At 50.4% G+C, this 25,833-nt stretch overlaps 2 protein-coding genes across 2 annotated transcripts in view; one reads left to right on the top strand and one right to left on the bottom strand.

Annotated features, from left to right (window-relative positions):
- XPC (XPC complex subunit, DNA damage recognition and repair factor) overlaps window positions 1-7,063 on the top strand; it is a 29,381-nt gene extending 22,318 nt beyond the window's left edge. Inside the window, exons 11-16 of the mRNA XM_079794676.1 lie at window positions 113-194; window positions 3,510-3,644; window positions 3,724-3,893; window positions 4,459-4,552; window positions 5,079-5,168; window positions 6,205-7,063. Coding sequence (XP_079650802.1) covers window positions 113-194; window positions 3,510-3,644; window positions 3,724-3,893; window positions 4,459-4,552; window positions 5,079-5,168; window positions 6,205-6,414 — 781 coding nt within the window. The 3' untranslated portion in view covers window positions 6,415-7,063. The remainder of the gene's footprint in view (window positions 1-112; window positions 195-3,509; window positions 3,645-3,723; window positions 3,894-4,458; window positions 4,553-5,078; window positions 5,169-6,204) is intronic.
- Window positions 7,064-8,356: 1,293 nt separating this feature from the next.
- Window positions 8,357-25,657, bottom strand: TMEM43 (transmembrane protein 43). The gene is made up of 12 exons (XM_079794943.1): window positions 25,486-25,657; window positions 22,940-23,089; window positions 21,946-22,080; window positions 21,275-21,369; window positions 19,966-20,015; window positions 19,636-19,705; window positions 18,805-18,875; window positions 17,668-17,789; window positions 17,302-17,376; window positions 16,881-16,982; window positions 13,961-14,078; window positions 8,357-11,245 (listed from the first exon to the last, which is right to left on the bottom strand). Exons 1-12 carry the CDS (start codon window positions 25,495-25,497, stop codon window positions 11,043-11,045), a joined length of 1,203 nt encoding a protein of 400 aa, XP_079651069.1. The 5' UTR covers window positions 25,498-25,657; the 3' UTR covers window positions 8,357-11,042.
- Between the last annotated feature and the right edge of the window lie 176 nt (window positions 25,658-25,833).

The following is a 25,833-nucleotide window of genomic DNA, read 5'->3' as shown; positions in this document are numbered from 1 at the left end:
TCCTCCTGGGAGGTCCTGTGAGCACCCGGGTCCTCAGGGTTCCTCTCCATACTGTGCTCCATCAGGGTGTGAACTGAGTTTCTCCTTTGTCTCCCTCTGTTGGCTCCGGCAGGGATTGCGTGCAAACCCTGCACTCCAGGGACACATGGCTGAAACAAGGAAGAGTGGTGAGGCTTGGAGAAGTGCCCTACAAGGTAACCGGAGCTGGGTGGGCACCCTCCAGACGAGGGCATCGGGAGGCTCAGGACCAAGACTGAGTGGAACAGCTGAGTGCAGAGGAGTGAAGACTGAGGGCTGCTGAGTGCATGCCCAGGATAGGAACCCAGGTCTGCTTTCCTAGCTTGAGAAGAGAAAAGTATTTAAATGATGTCTAACTTTAATGAGGAATTTGTAAGAGATGGATTGTCCAGAGCGTGCCAGAAATCTACACCAAAAGGCAGCCCTCAGACTCCTGGTGTGTGTGCTCAAAGGCCGTGTAGATTGGAACTGTTACTGAGCTGCTCTAAGAGGCCAAAGCCCTGCTTTATGTAGACACATTCGCCAGTCATCAGTGTCCTTCCGCTTGGCAACTTACCATGTATTTTGTATGTATATGCTCTCTACTGAGTCTCAACAGCCATGGGAGTTAGCATTATGATGCCTGCCCATTTTACGTATGAGAAAATGGAAACGGGAGAAATTACTTGTCCAAGGCCTTACAGTTAGGAAAATGGGTGCCCAGACAACAATCCCAGGCCCTGCCTCTACTCCAGTGTCCTTTCTCTCCCTCTGTGCTCCTGCTCTCAGTCAGGCCAGCTGCCTGCGGGAAATAGGGATTCAGTACAGTACCACAAAGGCTTGTCACGGGACACATAGCTGGTCACAGAGACACATTTGTTCTTTTTGTCAGAATCCAAAAGGAGCCTTTTGGGTTGTGAAACTAGGGAGCTTGGCAGGGAGTGGAGACACCTCAATTTGGTGGGAAGGAGCTGCAGGCCTTGGGAGCGGGTCACTGCCAAAAGCAGGCTTGAGTGCATTATGCTGCCTGCGTGGACCGCTAGGGTTTCCATATCAAATAACCAGTCTCTTCATTCTAAAATGGCACTGTCTGATTGCAATATAAGGGGAGCCACAAATTGAAAATTTTTAGTAGCCATACTTAAATATATTATTTTTTATTTTTTATTTTTTAATATATTTTATTGATTTTTAACAGAGAGGAAGGGAGAAGGGATAGAGAGCTAGAAACATTGATGAGAGAGAAACATCGACCAGCTGCCTCCTGCACACCCCCCACCGGGGATGTGCCCACAACCAATGTACATGCCCTGGACCGGAATCGAACCTGGGACCCCTCAGTCTGCAGACCGACGCTCTATCCACTGAGCCAAACCGGTTTCAGCAATACTTAAATATTTTAATATTTTAACATCAATACTAATAAAAGAGTAATATGCTAATTAGACCGGGCGTCTTCCGGACGTCCTCCCTGACAAAGCCAGGCCCAGGCGAAGCCGCCCCCAGTCCTGGGCGCCTCCACTCAGCTAGGGCGAAGCCATCCTGGGTCTCAGGTGCCTGCGGCCAGCCAGAGGGAGGGAAGCCTGGGTCCTGGGGGGGGGGGGGGCGGGGGGGGCGAGGCAGAGGCGGTTAGGGGTGATCAGGCCAGCAAGGGAGCAGTTAGGGGTGATCAGGCAGGCAGGTAAGTGGTTAGGAGCGATCAGGCAGGCAGGTTTGTGGTTAGGGGCGATCAGGCAGGCAGGCAGGCCAGTGGTTAGGAGCCAGCAGTCCTGGATTGCGAGAGGGTGCAGGCCGAGCTGAGGGACCCTCCCACCCACACCCACACCCCCATGCAAGAATTTCATGCACCGGGCTTCTAGTACTTAAATATTTTCAAATATATTTGAAATCTTTTCATTTCAAAATGTAATGTTTTGGAATGTTAACGAGATACTTTACATTTTTTCTTAGTAAGGCTTTGAAATCTAATATTTTGCTTTCAATACATCTCAACTGTGACTACTACATTTCAAATGTTCGTGGCTATTACAATAGCACAGTTCTAGCATAATCCCAAATCTCAAGTCCTCCTTTTGTTCTGAAACCTACTGTCCAGCTCCCTATCTTCTCTTGCTTGGATCACAGCCACCTTCAGCTCTTCAGTTCACTGTCAATTTTGCCGTCATGGGATCTTTCTGAAACAGAGTTGCATGTGACACCTCCTGGGTAGCCCACCCTCACCCTACTCAGAGTCATGTCTTTCATGAAGCACAAAACCTGTGCTACTCTGAGACTCGCCTCTTCTCTGGCCACATTTCCTCCTGCATGCCAGACTACTTCGGCAGTCCCGAATACTCGTGGTTCCAAACGCCTTTCTCTCAGTCCTTTTCACTTGACCAGTCCCTCTTTTGCCCTTTCAGACTCAGTGAGATGGGGCCTGTTCTGAACAGCTTGTCTTACCCTCTCCCTCCTCAGGGCTGGGCAAGGGGTCCTGCCTGTGGGCGCCATCCTGCCTTATATTCTTTACACGGAATTGCAGTCTTCCTGTCTCCCCACAGGAGCCTGTGCTCCTTAAGAACAAAGACTGCCCTTTCTCTGCCTAACGACTGGTGTCGCCGTGTGTCTGTAATAGATGCTCATTGGATCTTTACTTAATTAACAGCATTGGATGATTGGCTTCCTGAGACAGGGACTGTCGTTCCCACAGGGTGACAGAGGTGGGGTGCCCAGTTTCCCTGGCAGCAGTGGCCACTAGAACAGCAGTCAGCAGTCCACAGCTCTCAGATCACATCCAACCTAGGTCCTGTCTCAGAATGGCGTTTACATTTTTTTATGGATTGTAAAAAGGGAGAAATAAAGAATTTGCAACACAGGCTGTATGGGACCCTTTACAGAAAAGGTTTGCCAACCCCTGCACTAAAAGCAGCCCAGGCCCAATAGCCCATCCTGAGCCCACGCCTGTGCCACTCCTCCTCGTCGAAGTTACACAACCTTTTCCTCCTTGACAGTTCTCCCCTTCACTTCCCAGTGAAAATTTTGGTATTGACCATTAGACATCGGTAATGTAGTGTGCTGGGGTCCCAAACTATCCGTGCCTTCCAGGGTACATGGCACAGTTAGTTTTCTAGGGTTAAATCCTGGCCCTGTCACTCACCCGGCCATGGGATCTTAAGTGACATCATTTCTGAGTTCCAGTTTCCATTTCAGTGATGAAAGTATTGAACAAAGTATAGTAATCCTCCCCTTATCTGTGGTTTTGCTGTCTGCTGTTTGTTACCCACAATCAATCACAGTCTGAAAATATTAAATACACACAGAGCACTGAGAACAGTGCCTGATACAGTGAGCACTCTGTAGAAGTTAGCTGGTGGTACTCATGCTAATAGTACTCAAGGGGATAAAAAGCACACCGATCCTAGGTTTGTTTGTTTGTTTTGTAACAGGTGCAAAGCACTGAACACAGGGCCTGCTATACAGTAAGCACTCGGGAAGTAGTAGCCTTTGTTGTAAACTGGCTGTTCCCTCTGGTGTAGATGGTGAAAGGCTATTCCAACCGGGCCCGGAGAGCCCGCCTTGCTGAGCCCCAGCTGCAGGACCAAAATGACCTGGGCCTGTTTGGCAAGTGGCAGACAGAGGAATACCAGCCACCCGTGGCTGTGGACGGCAAGGTAAGCGCAGCGCTCAGTGGGTCAGGACCAGGCCGCTTCATTCTGCAGCTGGCCAGACCTGGCATGCCAACCTCTGCAGGTCCCCCGGAATGAATTTGGGAACGTGTACCTCTTCCTGCCCCGCATGATGCCTGTTGGCTGTGTTCAACTGAATCTGCCCAACCTGAACCGCGTGGCTCGTAAGCTAGGCATCGACTGTGTCCCGGCCGTCACCGGCTTTGATTTCCATAAAGGATACTCCCATCCCATGTGCGTGAGGGGCTTTCCATAGAAACTGGAAGGAGGGCGGGAGGTCATGGTGAAGTGGGTGGGAAATTGATGTGGGACTGGGGGAGGGAGAGGTCCATTGGCTCTGATTTTCCAGGGCTTACTCTGAATTTGCAAATTCAGCCTTAACACTTTACCTTTTACTTTTACGCTTTGACTCTTACTCTGGCTTCCATCGAGAGGCAGCAAAACCAGTGAAACCAGCCCCTAATAATGTTAGATTAAAACACTTTTTTCTGGGGGTGGTCACAGGTGACCTAATGGGGTCAGCGTCCTTCCTGGTTGGTGACCTCTGTCCTGCATGTAGTGGGGGTGGGCAGGGGCTCTTATCCCAGCTCTTAGGCAGGGCCCGGAAGCAGTGCCAGGTCCACAGGCTTTCCTTCTGCATAAGTGGCATCTGTTAGCAGCTATGGCCAGGACTGTGGACCAGCTGAGTCAGGAAACCCTTCAGAGCTTAGGAGCGGCCTGCTGTCCTCCACAATGGGAGGAGGAAAGGCGAGAGCAGGAATCGGGCTCGGGAAAGCCCACCCCTGTTGCATCCCCACAGAACTGACGGGTACATAGTCTGCGAGGAATACAAAGACGTGCTCCTGGCTGCCTGGGAAAATGAGCAGGCACTCATTGAAAAGAAGGAGAAGGAGGTGAGCAGTCTGGCAAGGGCTGGCCTGGGTGGGGCTTGGGGTGGGAAAGCAAAATGGCAGGGAAAGCAAGCTCACTGGACGGGCAGTGCCTCACTTACAGCAGCTATAAAGGAGAACCTATGCACTCTGAAGCTCTTTCCGGCTCCAGCTCCATGGAAGGCCCCCTAGGGAGCCAGCACTGGAAAAACAATCCTTCCTACACCTCAGAATCCGCTATCTGCCTGGATCCCAGCTCCAGGGACAACTTCCCTGCTGCTGACACCGCCTCTGTTAAAAGGAATTGTCTGTGGTCCAGGTCTGGAGAACCTCCCCTAAAAATTTGGAGTCGAAAATAATTTTAAAAAGGGCTTTTTTTTATGCCTGTCATGCCTTTTATAAATCATTCCAATCTTAAAACTGAGACTTGATATAGTTAAGAAACTTTTTTTTAACCTAAAGTGTGTGTTTTCACAGGTTCCATCTTATTTTTCCTGAAAATAGCAGTACTCAACATTTTATGCTTACCTGTGTCGTTTTTTTGCTGCAGAAAAGGGAGAAGCGGGCGCTCGAGAACTGGAAGCTGCTGGCTAAGGGACTGCTCATCAGGGAGAGGTTGAAGCTTCGCTATGGGGCCAAGGTCAGTGTGGGGCCTTCGTAAAGAAGACAGTCCTGGGGTGGAAAGGGGTACTCAGAAATCACTGGCCCGCATTCTGCCTAGACGTTAAGTCATAGATCAATCAGCTTTATGCTTTGATGCCACAGACCTGTCCCCTTACCTTGTTGGGGAAGGTGTCCTTGGAGTTGGCCTTAGCTGCCTCTTCTGGCCCCCAGCCCTGCCCGAATATCCCCTTTTCTGCTCCTATCTGCACAAGTGAGGAGGTGCGTGCTCTGGTGCTAAGCCCATTCAAAAAGAGACGAGGTCTGTACTTCTGTGTGTGACCCACCATTCAGCCTGGTGTGCTCTCAGTCCCGACGATCATCCCTCAGGACAGGAATACTCTCGCAGCACCTGCCATGTGGCAGGCCAGTCTGTGGACACAGGTGCGGATTTGACATGCAGGCCCGACACAGTCACGTGGTGTGATCAGTACTGGGTCAGAGACAGCAGAAAAATGCTCTGGGAGCAGCTGTGACCACACATCTCCTACCCCACATGCTGCCTATTTGCCTTTAAAAAATACTCTTGTCATGCTTCTCCCTCAAATCCCATCAATGACCTCTTCACTGGGCTTCATGCCTGACTGGTTCCTTTCCAGCACTGTGCTCTCACCCTCTGCATCCAGCTCCCCGCCCCAGCCGGCCCAGGCTCAAGGAGTACCCCCTCAGAGCACTGGGCACTTTTGTTCAGAAGTGAAGTAATACGTGCAAAGCACCAGTCAGTAATGATCTCCTAGATTTGATTGTACACTCCCTGAGGGTAGTTTCCTGCCTGGACATCTTGGTGTTCCCTCAGCTTGTAAGTTACCAGTACCTGCTTGGATGAGTCTCCAGTCTGAGGAAGACACAGGAAGACAGGCCTTATTCTCCCCCAGCCCCATGTAGTACCCTTGTCCTCCAAGCCACACAGCTCCAGGCAGCCTGTTGATAGCTTTACTGCCTTGTGAGGGTGTTTGCTCGTATCTATCTGGTCACTGACCCGTGGCCTATGTTTCCCTGTACTGCCCCCTCTCCAGAGTGGAGCAGAAACTCCCCACCCAGCAGGAGGTGGGCTCTCTTCTGATGAAGAGGAAGGAACCAGCTCGCAAGCAGAAGCGGCCAACATCCTGGCTGCTTCCTGGCCCCAGAACCGAGAAGCTAAAGAAGAGCAGAAGCCAAAGTGCACTAAGAAAACCAAAAGGGAAAAGGCAGAGGCTTCCCACCTGTTCCCATTTGAGAGGTTATGATGTGAGTGGCCATCTCATGACATGATCTGGCCCTTGGACCCGACACCTCCCCAGGCCTTGAGGCCATGGTATCTCCACGGAGAAGGCAAACAAGCAGCGTGGGTTGCAGACAAGGATCCGGGGACAGCAGGGTCAAATTGAGGTGGTGGTGCAAGTCTAGTGTGGCCCCAGTCCTTCTTAGATTCACTCAGCATAGGGCCTTCAAAGTTTCTTGCTCCCACACCCCATGTTTTGAGCTATGGAACCCTTCCCTGGAGACCCTCGTGCACTTAGACCTGCTTCTTCCCATCTTTTGAAACATGAGTCAGTTTTTTTATAGAGACCCCTGGGAAATTTTCGGATAATGGTACATTAGGAATGCACCAGTCCTTTCTTCCAGATTCTTCATCTGTCAGACACTGGTGCTCTCACCTCTCTTACAGACTTCAGACCCTCTCTCTGCAGGCCACTCATTTTCCCTCAATCAGGTTTACTAATACTGTCTAATGCTGCCTCTTTATAGCATGGGGAGCACAGGTCAACTCGGATTCTGGTATTGTTGGGATCCACTTTTCGAAGTTACATTTCATGATGGCAGAAGACTAGAATCATTACTGGATAAATTGTATAAAGCTCTATGGCATTGTAGGTATTTAGAATAACATTTTGAGAAAAAAATAAAGCATTTATCTAAAAAGACTCAGCTCTACATTTTCTTTCAGATTTTGCATCAGCTCAGAAAACATGCTGTGATTTGTACACATGTCAAGACTACTACATTAAAGATAAGTTCTGTTTTCTTGTAGGCTGGGGGCTTACATACATGGATTTTTTTTTCTATGTTTAAGCAAGGAGGTATTATTTAATCTTTGACAGGAGCCAATAAAAATTTGAATCAGTTTTATCCAAGGGAAACAAACAAAACACTTGAGGTATGACTCATATGCAAAAAAAGCCTGGCAGGGAGACTCTTGCTGAGAAACAAATGGGTTGCCATGGAAACTGCAGAACCTCACTATTCCTGCACCAGAGCCCTTCCTCTCCTAGAGGTAAGCGACTTGCTTTCTGGGAATTCAGTCGAGCATCATCCTGTCTCCCCAAACCAACCTGTTTTTCAGGCAGAGGTCAGCTCCTAGGAGGCACTATGGAAGTCAAATACAACTTTCAGTTTTGAAATACAAGAATACGTTTTGGAAAGTTATCACTCACCTGCTTCAAATCTTGTAATATGTAAAAAGAACTATTCAAATTGCTAACTTAAGAGTGGATAATTAGCAGTGCAGGGGAACGTAGGCCATGGGGTCAGTGACCAGATAGATACGAGGAAACCCTCACGAGGCAGTAAAGCTCCTAGCAACAGGCTGCCTGGCGCTGTGTGGCTCGGAGGACAAGGCAAAAAGAATGAAAAGTTAATGTCACGTGTTTGGCATTTCATGTGCTTTCTGTCAGGCCTCACAGAAAACTTGTGGGGGGGGTACAATAGCATTGTTCCCATTTTACAGATGAGGGAACTGAGGCTCAAAGTATTGATTTTCCCAACATCACATAGCCAATCAGTGGCAGACTTGAGACTAGAATTCAGGTCTGTGCCAACCCAAAGCCAATGATGCCTTTTGGACTGTGACTCCATCCTGTCTTCTAGCACAATTCTGAAGATGGGTGAAGTGTGAATCCTTCACTTTAAATGCATCCAAAACAAAGTAGGCTTTGATATTTAAGACTTCTAAGTGCTAGAAATATTGAGCTGCCCTTTTAAAAAAAACATATATATATATATATATACCACTAAAAACAACTTAGAACTGAGTCTAAAAATCATATGGTTTGTACTGAATTTTACGGCTGAATTCTTTAAGATAGAAGTTTCAGAAAGAATACAGAAACAACAAAAGGAACAATGGCAATGTCCTATAAAAGATACTTAGAAATTTATTTTGATTTTCCTATAAAAAAATACAAAGAATAAAAATTTCATGATTTTTTCCCAAGGCATCAAATATTTCTTAACATTATTTTGCTCCTAAAGAACACTTGAAATTGGCAGTAATTTAAAATCTTATGCTAGGAAAAATTACACAGACCAAATCCCAAAAATTTTGTATATACAGTAAAACCTCGATATAAAGGACTAATTTGGGCAAGAGTGTGTCCATTAAAGCTGAAAGCCCATTATATAAAATAGGTTTCCCGAATGCATATATTAAAAAGTTGACAAATTAGTTTACCTGTTTTCTCTTACGTAGACAAGTTTATTAAGTATATATGAAAAATTTAATTTCAGAGGTTTTCTACATGTATTACTGTAATTTTAAATTTATACTGAATAGATCTAGTAAATGTGTACATTCACCAGTCTCCACGAGTAAACAGATGCACACAGATGGGATGTGGTTTAGTGTATGTCGGAACTTCAGCATTAAAACTGCTGCAGAAAGTGACACCATGCGACAACAAAATTAATTACTGCTCCATGCGGTGTGATCACGTGTTCATTATTCACCAAACATTGTTTACAAGCAGTGATTCTTGGATTTAAATATGTAGATTATAGTTGTAGATATGTGATATTTATTTGTCATCAAAATTACTTGTGTTTTTTCTAGCATATGGCCTATTCACTAAAATTTATTAAAAATAACAGTGAATAACAAAAAAATATCCTGTTAATTGTAAGCAACTCTTGGTTAAAAGCATTTTTTAATTGAGAGGGTGTTAATTTTCACATGACATACAGACTGGAAATTTTGTCCATTAAATACTTTTGTCGGTTAAATCGAGGGTTTACTGTACTGTATTTTCCAAAAGCATCCTTTGAGGATTTAGAGCAGGGGTGGGGAAACTTTTTCTGCCAAGGGCCATTTGAATATTTATAACATCATTTGCAGGCCACACAAAATTATCACCTTAAACATTATCCTGCTATATTTGGTCAAACATTTAATTAACTCACCCCTAATGCCTTGGCAGAGCCATATCAAATGATTTCTCAAGCCTTATATGGCCTGTGGGCCGGACATTCTCCACCCAATTTAGAGATTGAGTGAAACTGCAGTGAACTATTTCAGTCCTTAAACCCAGATAAATCATCTGTGGGGCCAGCTGTCTTTACCATGAAGAATCTGTAACAGATATACCAGGACTACAGGAGAGATTATTAGATCACTATTTTCAGAAGTTCTGACCCCTTTTTCAACTACCAGATAGTTATTTGCTCAAGCAACCACCCCAGCAAGGTAGAACAATTTCCAAGTAGTAAAAGATCAAGTAAAAGCTATACAAAGAATTTTTTAGGACATCAAGGTTACATTCTTTATCTTTCAAAGGGTGTGAAGAGTAGTTGGGAAATAAGTTGATTAAGTGTGGGTAGATTTTATTTTGGAGGAGCAGTGGCAGACACTTAACAGATAAAACGAATAGCAGAAGCAGCCATGGAGGCCAGCCGCTGTATCAGAAGTCCTCCATGATGAAAGGAATGAGGCCGGCAAGAGCACTCACATCTAGCAAGCCTGAGGCTTCCAAGCTTGATTTTGATGGGGTCATATGAAGGAGCGCAGGATATAAAGCTTCCAACCTTTTCCTTTAATAGGTGACTAAAAACTCAGAACTCTTCAAGTACACAGGTAGTGTCTGATGCCATAGGATAAAAGGAAACGCTTTGCCTTGTAGATATTCCCCAACTCCTCCCAGAGGGGAGACAATCATTTTGTAACACTTATTTCAAAAGCATCTTAAAGCTTCCCAATGACCCAGAATACTGACAACGGTAACTTTTTTTTTTAACCAGGTAAGTCACAGCCCCATTTAACACCTTTCTGTGCTCTGAATTAACCTCAACTAACAGGTTAAAGGGTGTCTTTCTCTGTAACAGTCTGAAATGTTAGTCACTCAGGAGGTTTTCTGTTTTGCTTTTCAAATCTCTTTTTTAATAACTCCCTCGGGGTAGGAGAGTACACATGAAGTGAAGCAATAAAAACTCAGAGCCTTTGGAGATACTGTACACTTAAAAGATTCTGCCAAACCATAAAAAGTGTAAAGCCCAACAAATGTCCAATTTCCCTCAGGACATAGCCAGTGGATTTACTTTTTTGAAGTATCAAATCAAGTTCTAGCCACAAACTGGGTTAATAGTGACCCTGCTTAGCAGGGTATGTATGGGCTTCGTCTGTCTTGGCAATACAGCACCGATTAGACAGCTGATAAAGGTGGCCCTTTAGTATCAAGGGAGCGGCTAGTGGTGTGGCAGAACCTGGCACTCATCTCCAAGGAGCAGAGGCAGTAGGGGGTAAGGCAGCAGGTCTCTCAGTGTCACCTTGATATCTGAAGACACCGGCTAGATGAAGCATGCGAACCAGCCACACACAGTCCCAAGAGAAGGGGGAAACAAGCGGGAGAACGCTTGTCATGCTGCCCGATAGGAGCTGCCTTCTGCCCATCAAAGCTGCTCACTGACAAGAAAGGGGTGGAGAGTCGTTAACAGATGAACACCAAACCCGACGTAAGTGCATGCTGCCAAGTCTGGCCCCTTGAAGAGTGGAGCAGGTGCAGAATCTAAAACCAGTGTGGACTCGTGCTCTGGTATGGAGCAGGGTCAGAGGAGGGGGCAGGGGGAGACCTGGATCCTGAAACTCAAATGGGTGCCAGGGCCCATTTCACTCCAGCTTTTTGGCTGGCACCCGTGTCCGAGCAATGATGATGGGCACCAGGGCCAGGCAGGCGATGAAGAGGGCCCACAGGGGCCGGTAGAAGAGCCAGCCAGCAGCCACGGTCAGCAGGGTCAGTGAGGTGGCCACACAGAAGGCAAAGGCCTTCAGGCCAATGTCGACCAGGTCTCGGAAGACAGGAAACCAGTCCACTGTGGGGAAAAGAAAGGCAGTGAGGCTTCCGAGGACGCCATGTTCCACGTCTCAAAAGTCAGCAGATGGTTCCTGTCTCTAGACAAGGATGAGCCCTTGATGCCAGGTGAGGAAGAGGAGGAGAGGGTCATTGGTGGAAGGCAAGTAACCTCCTAGTGAGGGCTGAAAGATCCAAAAGAGGAGCCCTCCCTCCTGAGCTGCGTGGCTGGGCACAGACTGAGCCACCCGCTGCACAGTGCTCCAGGGAGAAGGCATGTACAAGTGCTTTGTGAACTTCAAACTGTATGTTGAAATCAATCTAAAGCCAATATAAAGACATATGGCCCTGGGTGGTGTGCTCAGGGGTTACAGTATCTGCCGCCCCCTACACACACACACACACCAAAGGGTCACAAGTTTGATTCCTGGTCAAGGGATGTACCTGGGTTGCAGGTTCAATCCCCGGCCCCAGTGGACACATGCGGGAGGCAAACAGTCAATGTATCTCTTTCACATCAATGTTTCTCTCTCTCTCTCCCCGCCCCCCTCCACTCTCTAAAAATCAATGGAAAAAATATCTGGGTGAGATTAACAACAACAAAAAGACAGTGGCAAATACCATTTGCTGTACACACACACAAAGGAGACTGGGCAGACTTTTCTGTGGGTGCCTATTTGGGCCCCTCAGCCACTCCTGGAGGTGTTTGTTCATTCAGGCAGCAGGTTGTTACCAATTATCTACATGCCCAGCTCTGCATGGACTGAGGGAAACAAATTAGCCTCAGCTGGCCCCTGCCTCAAGGATCTCACAGGCCCAGTATGAAGTCTAGGATCTGGCTAACTCCATCTGAAACTACCCTGTTCCTGGCCTGTCCAGCATCCCATGGGGGAATCTACACTGAGTTCCCAGGAGGCCCCAGTGCTCTGGTGCCACTGGTTTGCAGAGGAAGCCCTGGTGCCCTGCCTTGACTACAGGATCCTACAGGCCACCTCACGGCTCATCTTTGTCTACTCTCAGGTAGCACCCCTATTTGGCCCTCATGAGTAGAGTTCACGTTTTATACTGTTGACCATGTGTCAGGCACTACGTGTACCATCTCATCTAACCCATAGGCCTAACCCCTGTAAGGCTGGTATTATTTTTGTGTTATTTTTAATCCTCATCCAAGGATATGTTTTTTATTGATTTGAGAGAAACATCAACGTGAGAGAGAAACATGGATCAGTTGCCTCCCATACGTGCCCCAACCAGGGATCAACCCCATAACCTAGGTTATATGCCCTGACTGGGAATCGAACCCCCAACCTTTGGGTGTGCAGGACAAAATTCCAACCAACTGAGCCACCCAGCCAATGGAAGGTCAGTGCTATTCATCACCTCATTTTGCCCACAAGGTCACGAGGCCCGGAGAGTTTAACTTGCTGTAAGTCTTACAGCTAGAAAGCGCCAGAGCCAGGACTTAAAACTCGAGACTGTCTGAGCCCAGAGCCTTAGCTCTAAGCCATGGTTCTGAGCCTTGAAAGGACAGGGACCTTGTCTGTCCTATTCATTGTGTGGTCTCCTGGGCTCAGAGCAATGTCTTGCACACTCCAGGCGCTCAGTAATTCTTACTGAATGAATGCTTTTGTGTTGCAGGCTCCTGAATCACTCGCCCTGCACTTTGGATCTCTCCATCCTCTGAAGTCTGTTCTGAATCTGGAATGTCAGCATTTCAGATATGGAGAGAATCAGAGGAGCACAGGCAGGCAGAGACTCAAAGGGCCCTCTGAAAGAGACTCCAACCTTCTCATCTTGATGACGGGGCAACAGTCTCTGAGAGGAAAAAAGGCCTGTCCAGGTCACCCACCCACGATGGGCTTAGTGCAGAGGAAAAGGTGGAGGGTTCTGTTCAAATGCAGATCTCTCCTGAATGGAGCTCAGTAGTTGCCCAAGTGACCCAGCCTGGTTCAGGGCTGAGTGCCTTTCTGAGCACAAATCATCTATCCAAAGAAAACCTTGGAGAAGTGTCCTTCCCCTCCCTGCACCTCAGTTTTCCCATCCGCAAAATGAGGCAGGTGGCCCTCCCTGCTCTGATAGTCTGGGGTATATGCAGCCAGCTCTCTCCCAAAATGGAATGGGTAAGTGGGGGAAAGGTTTCTGCTGGGGCTCAGAGAAGGCTGAATCATCTGACTGGACAGGGACTCACTGGGGTAAAGGCTCAGATGGAAAGTCCTCTGAAGTCCCATCCTCCCATTCCTCTGATTGCAACAGTCCAGACCCGCCCTTACTCAATCAGCCGGGCACTCAGTCCTGAACCAGGCTGCGTCACTTGGGCAACTACTGGGCTCACTGGTGCCAACCTCAGGCTATGGGAGCAGCCCAGCAAACTCCCTTGAGCCCCAGAATTGCTGGCTATCCCAAACCTAGCCCAAAAGTATAACAATATTTTAGTGTTTCCTGTTTGCCAAATATTTCATAAAACTACAAATGAGGTGTGAGATAACCGCAGCTAACGGGAAAGAGGCCCAAGGTCCAGAGCTCTGACATAAGACTTCAAGTCCAGCTCACTGCAAAGGCTGGCCCTTCATCCCAAAGCTATGGAGTACATACTCGGAGATGGTTGAATGCCCACTTCCTGCCCCAAGTTGCATACCATCAGGCCAGAAAAGCTGACAGATGGTGTGAGAAGCATGGAGGAAGCGTAGGGGGCTACAGGAGGGCGCGCAAGATTCCCACCCCAGTCTCCCCCACCTACCCAGGGTATAGAGGATCCGTGTCATGAGGTTAAGGCCCATAAACATGGCCATCCAGCCAGCTGCCCGCAGGCCCCATGTCTTCATGGAGTTGCTCTTCTGTTCTCTAAGAAACACCTCCTGTAGGACAAAGCAGGCAGGTGGCTGAGGGGGCCATAACAAAGCAGGAGACATTGGCCATTTCTGAACAGACCAGAGGAAGGCAAGGGCGCATCTCCCTCCCAGGTCTAAGTGCCTCCCCAACCTAGCACAGCAGAGCAAGGTGTGCACACACATCTTTATGGAAGGTATGGGCCCTCAGGTCACAGGACACCTCCTTCAAGAGTCCTCAGAATAAACTTGACCCTCCCTCATACTACAGCGGTACCTTTCTGGGGCCGTTTATCCACAACCAGGACAGTGGGAACGTTTGAGTGTGCCTGGGCAAACATGCTCTCAGCAGAGCAACTGCATGCTCAACTGCAGGCGCTATGGGAAATGCTTTGTGTATGGTATCCGACTTAATCTCAGACACTGCTCATGGCATCTGGGCCCTCTCTGGTTTCCTTCCTCAGTCTGCCGACCATTCCTTCCCGCTTACCATCCTCTAAATGCTGAAATTCCCTGGCTGCTTCAGTCCACACTCTCTCCCAGGAGTGTATCTTTCTGGGCCTCACCCCCATGGCTCCCACAGCCTATGTGACATCCACTGCATGTCTTGGCACATCTGACACTGACACTGGAGTTTCCACCCCAACCTGTTCTTTGTCGTCTCCATCTCAGCAAATGGTACCACCCACCCACCTGCATAAGCCAAAACCTGGGTGTCAAACTTGGCTTGTTCCTCCCCTCACCATCTCTCATCCTGGCCATCAGCAAGTCCTGTCAACACAGGGTCCACATTTCCTCAAATCCTCTCTCACCACCGTCAACCCCTCTCACCAGGGCCCCTTCAGTAGCCTCCTCCCCACGGGCCTCCCTGCTTCTGCCACCACCACCACCTTCTCCATGCAGCCAGCTGCGCCTCAGCCCCACTGGGGCACAGGTCAAACCTCCTCCTGCCTTGCGGCCTTTGCACATGCAGTTGCTCTGCTGAGAGCATGTTCACCCAGTTGTGCCTGGCCAGCTCCTACACATTCTTCTAGTCTTGGCTGAAATGCCATTTCTTCAGAGAGCCTACCTAGTCATTATCTATAATAATATTATGATAGCTAACTGATAGCTAACACTTACTGCTTACTATTTATCAGTCACTGTCCTAAGTGCTTTACAAGTATTACTTAATCCTCAAAATAACTTGATGAGGTAGGCACACTTATCTCCATTTTGTAGAAGAGGAAACTGAGGATCTGAGAGGACAAGTGACATGCCCAGGGTCTCATGCAAGCAGTTAACTAAGCTATGAGCTTGAGGGCATGTCTGTTTTGTCCCTATGTCCCTGGTCCTTAATAAAATGGATCATCTTCACAACAACCAAATAAGGGAGGAATAATTGCAATAATCTTTTCTTTTAATTTCCATTTTACAGAGGGGCCAAGAGGCTGAGAGGATAATCAACTGGCTCAAGGTCTCGAGGCCAGCGGAAGGCAGAGCAGGGCTTGAGATGGGGCCATCTCCAGTGCCCATGCTTGTCCACACTGCACTCTCCTGTCCCCAGGACTAAAAGCTGAACAGCTGGACTCCCAGGGTTTCTTTCTAAGGGCCCAGGATGCCTCCTTGGCTCAGGGCCTTCTCTCCCTGCTTAACAGACCCCAGACCCTGTGCTGGAGGCCCAGGGTGATCAGGAAGCTCCTGCCCATCTCCACTGTCACCGTCTTCCCTCCTGGGGAGTTATCTAAGCCATGAGCCCACCACTCCTCTGGGGGCAGCTCACACCCGCCTTTGCCTGCAGGAGGATGGAAGCCTGGGGACAGGGCTGGCGCTCTGGGAGAGAGGGAAAGGCCTGGACAGGGCTTCCTAATATTAGAAACTACCCAGGGGGCCCTGAGAGTTGCTGGAGGAAAGGGTGACTCATACCATGTCAGGCTGGGAGGTGGCAGCTCCACCCTGAGGTTGGTAACTGGGCTCCTGAGCTGCAGCCCAACCACACCCTAGTCCTGGCTAGAGAAGGCTGGGCCCATGCAACACCCCAGGGCTGGGTGCTAAAGTGAGAGGGATGACAGATGAGCGCCTAAGCCGACACCTGCCCACTACCCTTTTCAAGACCTTCTGGATGCAAAACCCAGCAATCCTATTCAGAGCAAGCACAGAATGTGTACAATGATACACTATGTTCAACAATGGAAAAGCTGTATCTTTCTGTTAAAGAGAAGGATTTCCTGCTTAGAGAAGAGTGGCTAACTGAACTAATTGGTACATCTTTGTACCCCTTCTCCTTGGGACTTGAGAAGCATGACCCTTTTCCTCTACAGAGGGGAAGGGGGGTGCCTGCCCTCACCTGGTCCTGAGACTCTGCAGCTCAAATCCCTTCACTGCCCACCTAATCCACCCCCTCACAAGGGGCCCTGCCTGCTCAGTAGTCTTCTTCCCCTGACCCCTCTCTCTGGGTGCTGGCCACACGGACACTCTTGATGTTCCCAACAAGGTGAACTCTGACCTGCCTAGACTACTTTCAGCACTGACCCCCTCTCTTCACTTGGCACTCAGCAGAAATGTTACTCAGAGAGGCCTTTCTAGACACTGTCAAAGCAGATTTCCCATTATGCCCGTTTATCTCCAAGCATCTGCCTCCCCTTCATGATACTCGGCGCAAGGTGCCCTTACTTGTTTTACTGATGAGTCACTCTCCCCCACAAGACTGCATGCCAGGGAAGGAGTCTGTTTTGCCCAGTGTACTACTGGCTATGACCTCTAGAAGTAGGTGCTTATTTAATAACCTTATTAAAAGTGGCAGGGAGGGAAACACCAGTCCCTCCATCACAGAGGTAGACAGCAGCAACTCACCTCGGCTGAGAAGTCCCCATGGTGCAGGAGAAGCAAGGTGTCCCCAGACTTGGTGGAAAATGGGACTAGCTGGTCACCCCGCTGCCGGGCAATCACAGTGACCTGGTCAGAGAATTTAGTGTTAGAGCTGAGACAGTGACCAGCCCACCCGCTCCAGCACCCCTCTACACTATGTGCCTACCAGGGAAGTGAGTGAGGAGACCGATGCCATCCCAGTTCTTAACCTGGGGTCTACGGATATCCATGGATGGCTTCAGGGGACACAGACCTCTGGAAGTGCTCAAAGGCATGCCTAACTGTGAATACGAGCACAGTTCCTAGAGGGAGGGTTCAAAGCCACATTCCCAACGCTGTCCACTGTGTCCATGCCCATGGAGACTGGGAAGCCCTGCCTTAGTCTGCCCTGGAGAAGTTACATTACCACATGAGCTGGGCCCAGGTGAGGGTCGTCGCTGCTCAGCCCGGCATAGGAGAAGGAAACTCGCACGTCTCCGACCTGGGGGGTGGAAGAAAGTGGGGTGAGTGAGGCCAGGAGCAGTCAGCCTGGGCCGGGGTCCATGGCACTGTCGAGCCCCTACACTCACCCTCTTTTCCCACCTCTATAGCTTTTCCCAGGTGGTTCCATCACCTAAAACTCCCTCCCCTCCAATTCATTTGGCCAAGTGCAGCTGTGGATTCCTGGGAGAATCAGTCTTAAGCGAGAACTTGACTACTGTGTATTCCTGGGAGATGGTACTTCAGGGGCCCTGATCTGTACTATCTGAACTATCCAAGTCCCTCTGTGCACCTCTGGGTACTTGGGGTTTTCACTGTGGTAGAAATAGTCTCCCCGGCGAATGATGTCCACGTGTGGGTCCTCCAGCTTGGACAGGCTCAGTGGCTTGAAGTTGTCAACTTTGTCAATGAGGCCTGAGAGAAACAGGGTGTTTAGAGACGATGGTGTGAAATTTGAAACACCCCTGATCTGCAAACCCCTCAGCCTGACATCCTTCCCACCGCACCCTCACACAGCCCTGCCCAGCTGCCCGCTCCTGGCTCATTCTCCTCAGGGCCTTCAGCACATGACCCCCACGCAATGCCCTTCTCCAGCCCCCGCTCTTCCACAGCTGCCCCTTGCCAGCCCCACTGCAGTCTCCCTCTCCTCCAGGAAGCCTTTCCTGTCCCTCTCCGTCCAGTCAGAGTGACCACAGCTCTGGGAATGGTCTTGGCTCGGCACCCATTCCACCTTGGGTCTGGTTACCCATGCCCAAGCCTGGCTCCCAAGCTGCACGGAGACCACTGGAGGCCAGGGCTGGTGGGCACTGGCTGAGCAACAGAGCAGATGGCAGCAGGCCAAGCCCTCGATCCCAGCCTCTCCTCCCTCACCTTGGTTATTTGGGTCCTCAGTGTCTCCTCTCCCACCTTCCTGGGTCAAGCTCAGGGACAGAGCCCCGGGAGTTACTATGGCCCGTGATACTGCCTTGTCCCTTGAAATCCACTCTTTGGAATACCTTGGTGGGGAGGGGGTGAACCACGCACTCCTTGGCACAGGGCTAGATGCCATGTTGGGCTCAGCGGTGGAGCCTCAGGGAGAGCCTTGGCTCTACTACTGGCTCAGGGCCCCTTGAGGAAGGGCTCTCGGCTTTGGTCAGAACAGGCACCAGCACCACAGCAGTGCCGGGCAGTCATTCTCTGGAATAATCCAGTGTCAGAGGAACCTGCCCGAGGTGGGGATGTTCTACACGAGTCCCTGCCTCCTAGAGATTTGCCTGCTCTCTGACCCCAGCCCAAAACATGATCCTTGGAAAGGTTCTGGTTGATCCCATGTCCAGGGAGCAGAGCCACTTTACCCACCAAAGGGCTGAGTGCTGGAGCACCAGTGGCCAAATGGAAGCACAGAACCTCTGGTCTGGCGATGGCTCACCCGAAGGGGCCACAGACTTACCTGCCGAGAGGAAAAACCTGCCAATCTGGACGAAGGGGGCTGTTGCCGTGAACGACTCCACGGCCATCGCACTGTGGGAGAGAGGGAGCTATCAGTGAAGCAGGACACCAGGTGGGAGTATCTGAGTCCCTTTGGGTTGTGCTGGGGAGGGTCCCTACCCAGGGGGCTCCTGCAAGTCCAGACCAGCCAGGCACTGCAGACATCTTGTCTTTACCAGCAACTCCACCCCCTGGATGATCTCAAGTCCCCCTTCCCTGACCGCTAGACCCCTACCAGCCTGTCCCACCCCCAGCCATCAGATGGACCTTCCATGGACTTCACACCCTCATTGACCCCAGCCCCAGGTAGTATCTAAGCCCACTGTGCACATTCACATCAGGCCTGCTCCACCCCCACGTCCCTGAGCTAACCTCCCCCTGCCAAAATCCTACAAAGGCCCAGATCAAATGCCCCTGCTCCTGAAAGCCCTTCCTGTCCTCCTACCCCATGGTTAACGGTTAACAAAGGCTTCCCTGGTACTACACATGCAAATCCCTTCGGGCGCTCAGTCCAGGCCTTAAATCCATGACTTGCTTGAGGGTAGCTTGTTTGGGGTCAGGGAAGTTGGGTCTCGCCTGTTCCTGGTGCCCAGGAGCTGTCCCACCTAGCACCCAGACTTGTGCCAGGGAGTGGGTGGTCATCCCAGACCACAGTGTGGCCCACATGTCCGATACTTTAATCAACTCATGAGGCAGAAGTAACTCAGTCCCATTACTCAGATGAGGAAGCTGAGGCTGCAGACATGCCGGTGGCAGCCAAGGCTGCACTCAGGCCTGGGGGCCCAGACCTCACCTAGGGTTTTTGTGGCCAATCTCTCGGTCGAAGTTCCTGCTGTTGACGATTTCCGACCTCCATTCAGGGTCTGTTGTGGGGAGAGGGAACAACTCAGCAACCATGGTAGCCGTGGTCACATGTCCGAGGTCCACTTATCCAAGCCTGTGACCATTCTAGGGCTGAGGGGGCAGCTCCCGGAGCCTCGCTGGATGGATGGGAGAGCAGGGCTCAGCACCAGCACCCAGGGATCCCGACACCTGGTTACGTGCCCTTCCCCACTGCAGGGATGTGCCCAGCATCTGCCCACAGGCCTGGGATGTGGCCCTGGAGGACGGGGCCTATACTCACTGTAGGAGTACTTCCTCTCCGTTTTCACCTGCCCGTCCTCAGTATAATCTCTGCGGGGAAAGCACAGCAGTTCGAGTCAGCCCGTCACTCCTGAGACATTCCCATCTCTAAGCATCTCCAGCTGAAGCAACTTGGGGCTACCCAGCCAAACTGCCCAAATGGAGCAGGCCTTGTCTGCACCAGCCCAGACAGGCTGCTCTCTCCCTGGCAGACAGCCAGCTCCAGCCCTTGAGGCCCTGACCCGAGAAAAGTGCTTTCTCAACTGGAGCTGAAATCTGCCTCTGCCTGGCTCACACCAAGGGTCACAGTTCCTCTCTCTGGACTCAGAGATCTGGCTGTACCCTCTGCTCCAGGACAGCCCCATGGAGACCCTCTGCAGGTGCCCTGCACCAGGCTGAGCTGCTCCGGCTTACCCAGCCACCTCTCCGCCCCTCAACTCATGGTCCATTTGGCTCAGTTGGGGCTGACCCCCACCATGGCCAATGAGAGTCTCCCCTAAGATGTCTGTTAAAACTGATAGGATGTTGGCTTAGCCGGTTTGGCTCAGTGGATAGAGCATCGGCCTGTGGACTGAAGGATCCCGGGTTCGATTCTGGCCAAGGGCACATGCCTAGTTTGTGGGCTCAATCCCCAGAGGGGGGCATGCAGGAGACAGTCAATCAATGATTTCTCTCTCATCAATGATGTTTCTATCTCTCTCTCCCCCTCTCCCTTCCTCTCTGAAATCAATAAAAATATATATGTTTTAAAAACCTGATGGAATGTTGCCAGCTGGGTGGTTCAGTTGGTTGGAGTGGTGTCCTGTGCACTAAAATAGTTGTGGGTTCGATTCCCAGTCAGGAAACACACTTAGGTTGCGGGTTCCATCCCTGGTCAGGGTGGGTATAGGAGGCAACCAAGTGATGTTTCTCTCTCTCAACCCTCCCCCGCCCACTTCCTCTCTCTAAAAATCAACAAAAACATATCCTCAGGTGAGGATTAAAAATAATAATATTTTTTTAAAACTTATAGGATGTAAGCCAGGAGGCCACTTCTGTTCCCTCATAGGAGAGAAGATGGAATTAACACATGGGAAAAAATTGTTTGTGGCCTGAAACCAGTAATGCCTTAAGCTCAGGCCACTCTGCACTGGATTTCTGCCACCTCCAAACAAAAGATCATTCACCATTAACTTTGGGATAATTTGACATTTCTCTGATAGATTTCATACTTTAAATTTCAGAAGTGTCAAAATGAAAGTCACCTGCATTTTATTCTAACATCTGCACCTCCTCTACCCCCAGCTGATTTTCACTCACTGGTTCCTCACCTGGACTCCTCGGTTTCTACCCACTGGTACATCTCCACGTGCCGCCGCAGCTTCACAGCCGGAATGTGGACCCCATAGTTTGGATCAGACAAGAGCTTCAAAAAGAAGCAAACAAACCGAAAATGAATACATAAAGAACAAAACACACACCGGCCCAGAATGCCTGGCTCAGGGGAAGCTGGACTAGAAAGGAAACAGATAGAGGACCAGGACAGGACAGGACAGAGAACGCTACGGCTGCTTCATGTAGGAGAATGGAGTGAAGCTCCTTCCCCAAGTTCTAAACACCCAGTGCCTGGGACATGTGCCTCACAGCCTGGAAAGGTCCAATAACCAGAGTACCTTCGTAGCCTTGCACTAGACACACATACTAATCATAATCATTAAAGCACCTATTTGTAAAGCTCATGCCACATGCCAGGCACTGTGCCAGGACGTTAGCTACTTAATCCCACCAAATCTTCAAAACTGGCCCCCCAATTTGTTACAATTTTTCTCCCCAATTTACAGATGAAGATGTTGAGACTCAGAAGTGATGGGTCCACACAGCTGCTGAGTGTGGGGTCAGTAATCACACCCATGTGTGTCCATGCTTTCAAAATCCTCAACCGAACAATATCTAGTGATGTGCCGCACGCCTCCAGGGGGTCAGCAACCATCGTGAAACGCACCTTGGATGTCCGCAGGGCCCCAATGATGTGCACCAGCCTCCCCTCGTTCTCCGGAGCCACACTGTGGATGCTGTCAGGGGACACCACAAGTGAGAGCCCCTCAGCCAGGGCGGTTGCTGTCTTCAACGCGCGGCCCTGTGAGCAAAGGGGAGCGAGCATTTCAACAGCTCAGGCGTAGCCTGACACATCTAAGGGCAGCATGGGCCTCAGAGAGCACTGAGACTGACCTTCCCATTTTGCAGTTGGAAAACTAAGGTCTACCAAGTGGCGGTGATGGGACTGAAACCCAGGTTCCTGCTTTCCCAGGCAGACCCCTTCCCACCACCCCACGGCCTCCGTACTAGAGCTAGCTGCCGTTTTGTCTGCCTTGTACCCTTTTCCCCATTTTCCTCTGCTTTCTCCTCCCCTTCGCTCCTCAGTCCATGTGATTTACTTGGGTGTCAGTCCAAATCACGTGACCCAGGCCTAGCCAATCAGAACATTTGTTCATTGGCCACAGGGACTGGTTCAGAGTGAACACTGAGACCCAAGCCAGGATTCAGAGATCTCCCTGCAACTGTTGCTAAAATCATTTAGAAGGAGATGGTTCCTTTGTTCTCTGGGGCTGCTAAGCTGACTGGATATTACACTGGAATTCCTTTGCCACCACAAAGGAAGAGCCGGCCAAAAAAAAAATCCACAACAGAGAAACACAGGCAGCAGATGAAGAAATGGAGATTCCTAGTGACCCAGCATAAAAGCCTGGATGCAACCATGCCTAAAGCTGGTGCTGCTCCCAGTATATCAGGTGTGTTAACCTATCCACTCCCTTCTCGCTTACTTCGGTTGGGGTGGGATGTGTGTGTCAAATCACAAAGAATTCTGGTGAGTTCAACATCCCCCCCCTCTCTAGTGTAAAATTAAGTCCTTATTACTAAATCCAGCTTCTGGATCACAGCCTTTGCCCCCTGACGCTATGGGGACCCTCACTCTGCACAGACCCTGAACAATTTACCTCATTGGTAAAAATTAAGTAGAAGGAGAGTAGGAAGGTCACGAGCCCCACAAACATCCCACCCGAGGTCTCGCTCAGCCGCTCCAGGAAGCCTGGCTGGGCGTCAGTCGTAATCTTGACATGTTCTCTTCTATTACTCGTATTAGAATACTGAAAAAAAAAAAAAGAATAAAATTTAGTTTTTAAAATAAATTAACTTTCATTATTTATACTCAGTTTTCATTTTAATATACATGGTAAATAAGTGTACAGTTTGATGGGTTTTGACAAATACATACCCCATTTGACTAACATCCTGGACAAGATACAGAACGTGTCTATCACCCTAGAAAGTTTCTTTGGGCCCCTTTCTGGCCAATACTCCCCTCTCTCCACCTCCCAGAGTTAACTACTATTTGTTGATAAGGTGGGTAGAGATATGACACCCCCAGTCCACATTCTGAATCAAATTCCCTACGAACAGGATGATGGAGACTTCCTCTGCTCATCCTCACTACCCACCCCTACACCTAAGGGCACCCTCCCGAGCCTTCTTCCTTCCCTTCAAAGCCATCTTGATGTTGGCTGCATAATGTGTGCTGAATACCTCTATGTATCCTCAGTGACACATATCCTTCCAGTCTCAGCACTCGGGGCTCAAAAGTAATGAGAGGTGGGAACAGAGGTCAACACACAGGCCCTGAAAATCACTCGCTGTGAAACCCTGGATAAGTTGCTCTACCTCTCTGATCCTGTTTACTAGTTTATAAAATGGAGATGGTAAACAGTACCTGTGACAGGACAGTGGTTACACTGATTTAAAAATCTTGTCATCTCCCTGCTCCACCCCACCAGAGCTTGGTGGCTCCTCCCCTAAATACACACCAGGCTACAAAAAAATTCTTCACAGTGTAGGATGGTCCATCCTGGTGGGCAGAGACCATCTTGGGTATGTTGGGACCTGACCCTTGCCAAGGAATGTCGATGAATTTGGGTAACCTCTAGAAGCAACAAAGACTTGGCAACAGAAGATACCCAAATTCATCGACATTCCCTGGCAAGGGTCAGGTCCCAACATACCCAAGATGGTCTCTGCCCACCAGGATGGACCATCCTACGCTGTGAAGAATTTTTTTATTTATTAAGTTCCTACTTCACACCAGGCACTGTTGAAAGCATAGCCTCCCTTCAACTTCCCAGTAACGCATCCCACTAGAGATTAGGGCCACACCACTACAGAGAGGAGGAAAGTGGATTTGCCCCCAGGTCTGTCTGCCTGACTCCAAAGCCTGCCATTTTCAGCACCTTCCCCTGACGTAACCTGCCAAGCTGGCTGTGAGACCTGGGCAAGTGCCTTCCCCTGCTGGGGAAAGTCCCCGTCTGTAAAATATGGTGGTGGGGGTATGGGGCAGAGAGGAGTCCACCTTTGGGGGCAAGTGAGTCTCCTGACTGCCCTCTCCACTGGCAGACCCTGGGTCTCATGGACCACCTCTGAGGCTTCTCTAGGGGCAGCATTCAAGGCCTCTAGGCCTCAAAGACAACTCTAATCTGGGGCAGAGTGGCTAGGGCTGTGAGTGACACAGACTCTGCCTCTCAGAGGGTGTGGGAGGTAGAGAGGATCCTTGGAGACAGAGCAGGGGCCTGGCAAGAGGGTGTGACAGGCCAGGAGATAGTGGGTAGGACACTCCACCACAGCGGGAGGGCCGAGGGGAGGGAGTGTCTGGGGCTGGCTGGGTTCCCCAGCTGGCTCCAGATGCACTCTCACGGAGGAAGGGAGTGGTGAGTCACTGGCTTCTCCCATATGCAGCACCCTGGTGGAAAGGGCCACTCGATCTGTTGAATGAATGTTGGACTTAAGTAGACTGGTTCTTGAGAAAAGCTGGCTGCGGGGAGAAGAGGCCAGCGGCCTTTGGAAAGGAATCACCTTCATTCAGGACCTCTCTAACCAAACCCACCCTAGGAGGATGAGGGGCCAGACAGTAGGGAAATGCGTCTCCTACGGTCATCCTAACTCCTCCGCTCCCAGCAAGACCTGTGCCCCTCTGCAGCATCACAGCCTCGGTTCACATACCCCCCACCCCCGCCCCCCCCACCCCCTAGGGCGGGAGCGCACTGCCAGCGCAGAAAGCCCGGTCTGTCCCTGCTGGACAGCTCCGCCTGGGCGGCATCGGCTTCCCCACCCTTCCCGCGGACTGGCCCCCTCTCTGAGGTCACGTCCAGCTCCGCAAATCTGGGAACAAGGGCCCCGGCGGTAACTGGGATGAAGGAGGGGCCGCTGGGAGGTGCCGCGCACAAGTCGATCCCAATGTCCGGGGCAACACCTCCCGAGTCTCCCTCCCCACAAAAGAGCGCCCAAAGAATACGGACAAAAGGAGTCTGGAGTCTGGACAGGCTAAGAGAAACGAACAGACGGATTAGCTGCCGGAAGGCATAGGAACAGCATGCAGAGGGAGCCAGCGGGGCGCACAGACGAGGGTCAGTCGGACAAGCAAAATGGACCCACGGGAGGAAAGAGGCCCCGTGACGGGGAAGCTTGGGTGTGGCCCGACAGACCAGGGGACACTCACATTCGCGGCCATGGTGGGGCCCGGCTCGCCGCCCCGGCTCGCTCTGCTCAGGTAGGAAAGGGGTTTACGGCCAGAGTGCGGAGGGCCTCTTGTCTGCCCGAGTTGCGAAAACGCGCGTGAAGCCCAGAACCGGAGGGGATGTACTACAATGTTACCGCCCCGTGATCTCCAGCCTCTCTGCTCATGCGCGCCGCAAGGTCTTTTGGGAAACGTAGTCCGGGGTCAGGTACTTTCTCCACAAAGTTGCAAAATTCATTGTATGTCACTGATACGCCTGCGTATCGCAAGGCTTTCTGGGAAGTGTAGTTCCTACTGCAGGGAGAGTGCCCGGCGGCGCGCGGCCTGCTG

This window comes from Cnephaeus nilssonii (genome assembly GCF_951640355.1).
Source record: "Cnephaeus nilssonii genome assembly, chromosome: 17".
Lineage (NCBI taxonomy): Eukaryota > Metazoa > Chordata > Mammalia > Chiroptera > Vespertilionidae > Cnephaeus > Cnephaeus nilssonii.
The sequence above is the reverse complement of the archived record's forward strand: the minus strand, read 5'-3'. Positions and strand labels throughout refer to the sequence as shown.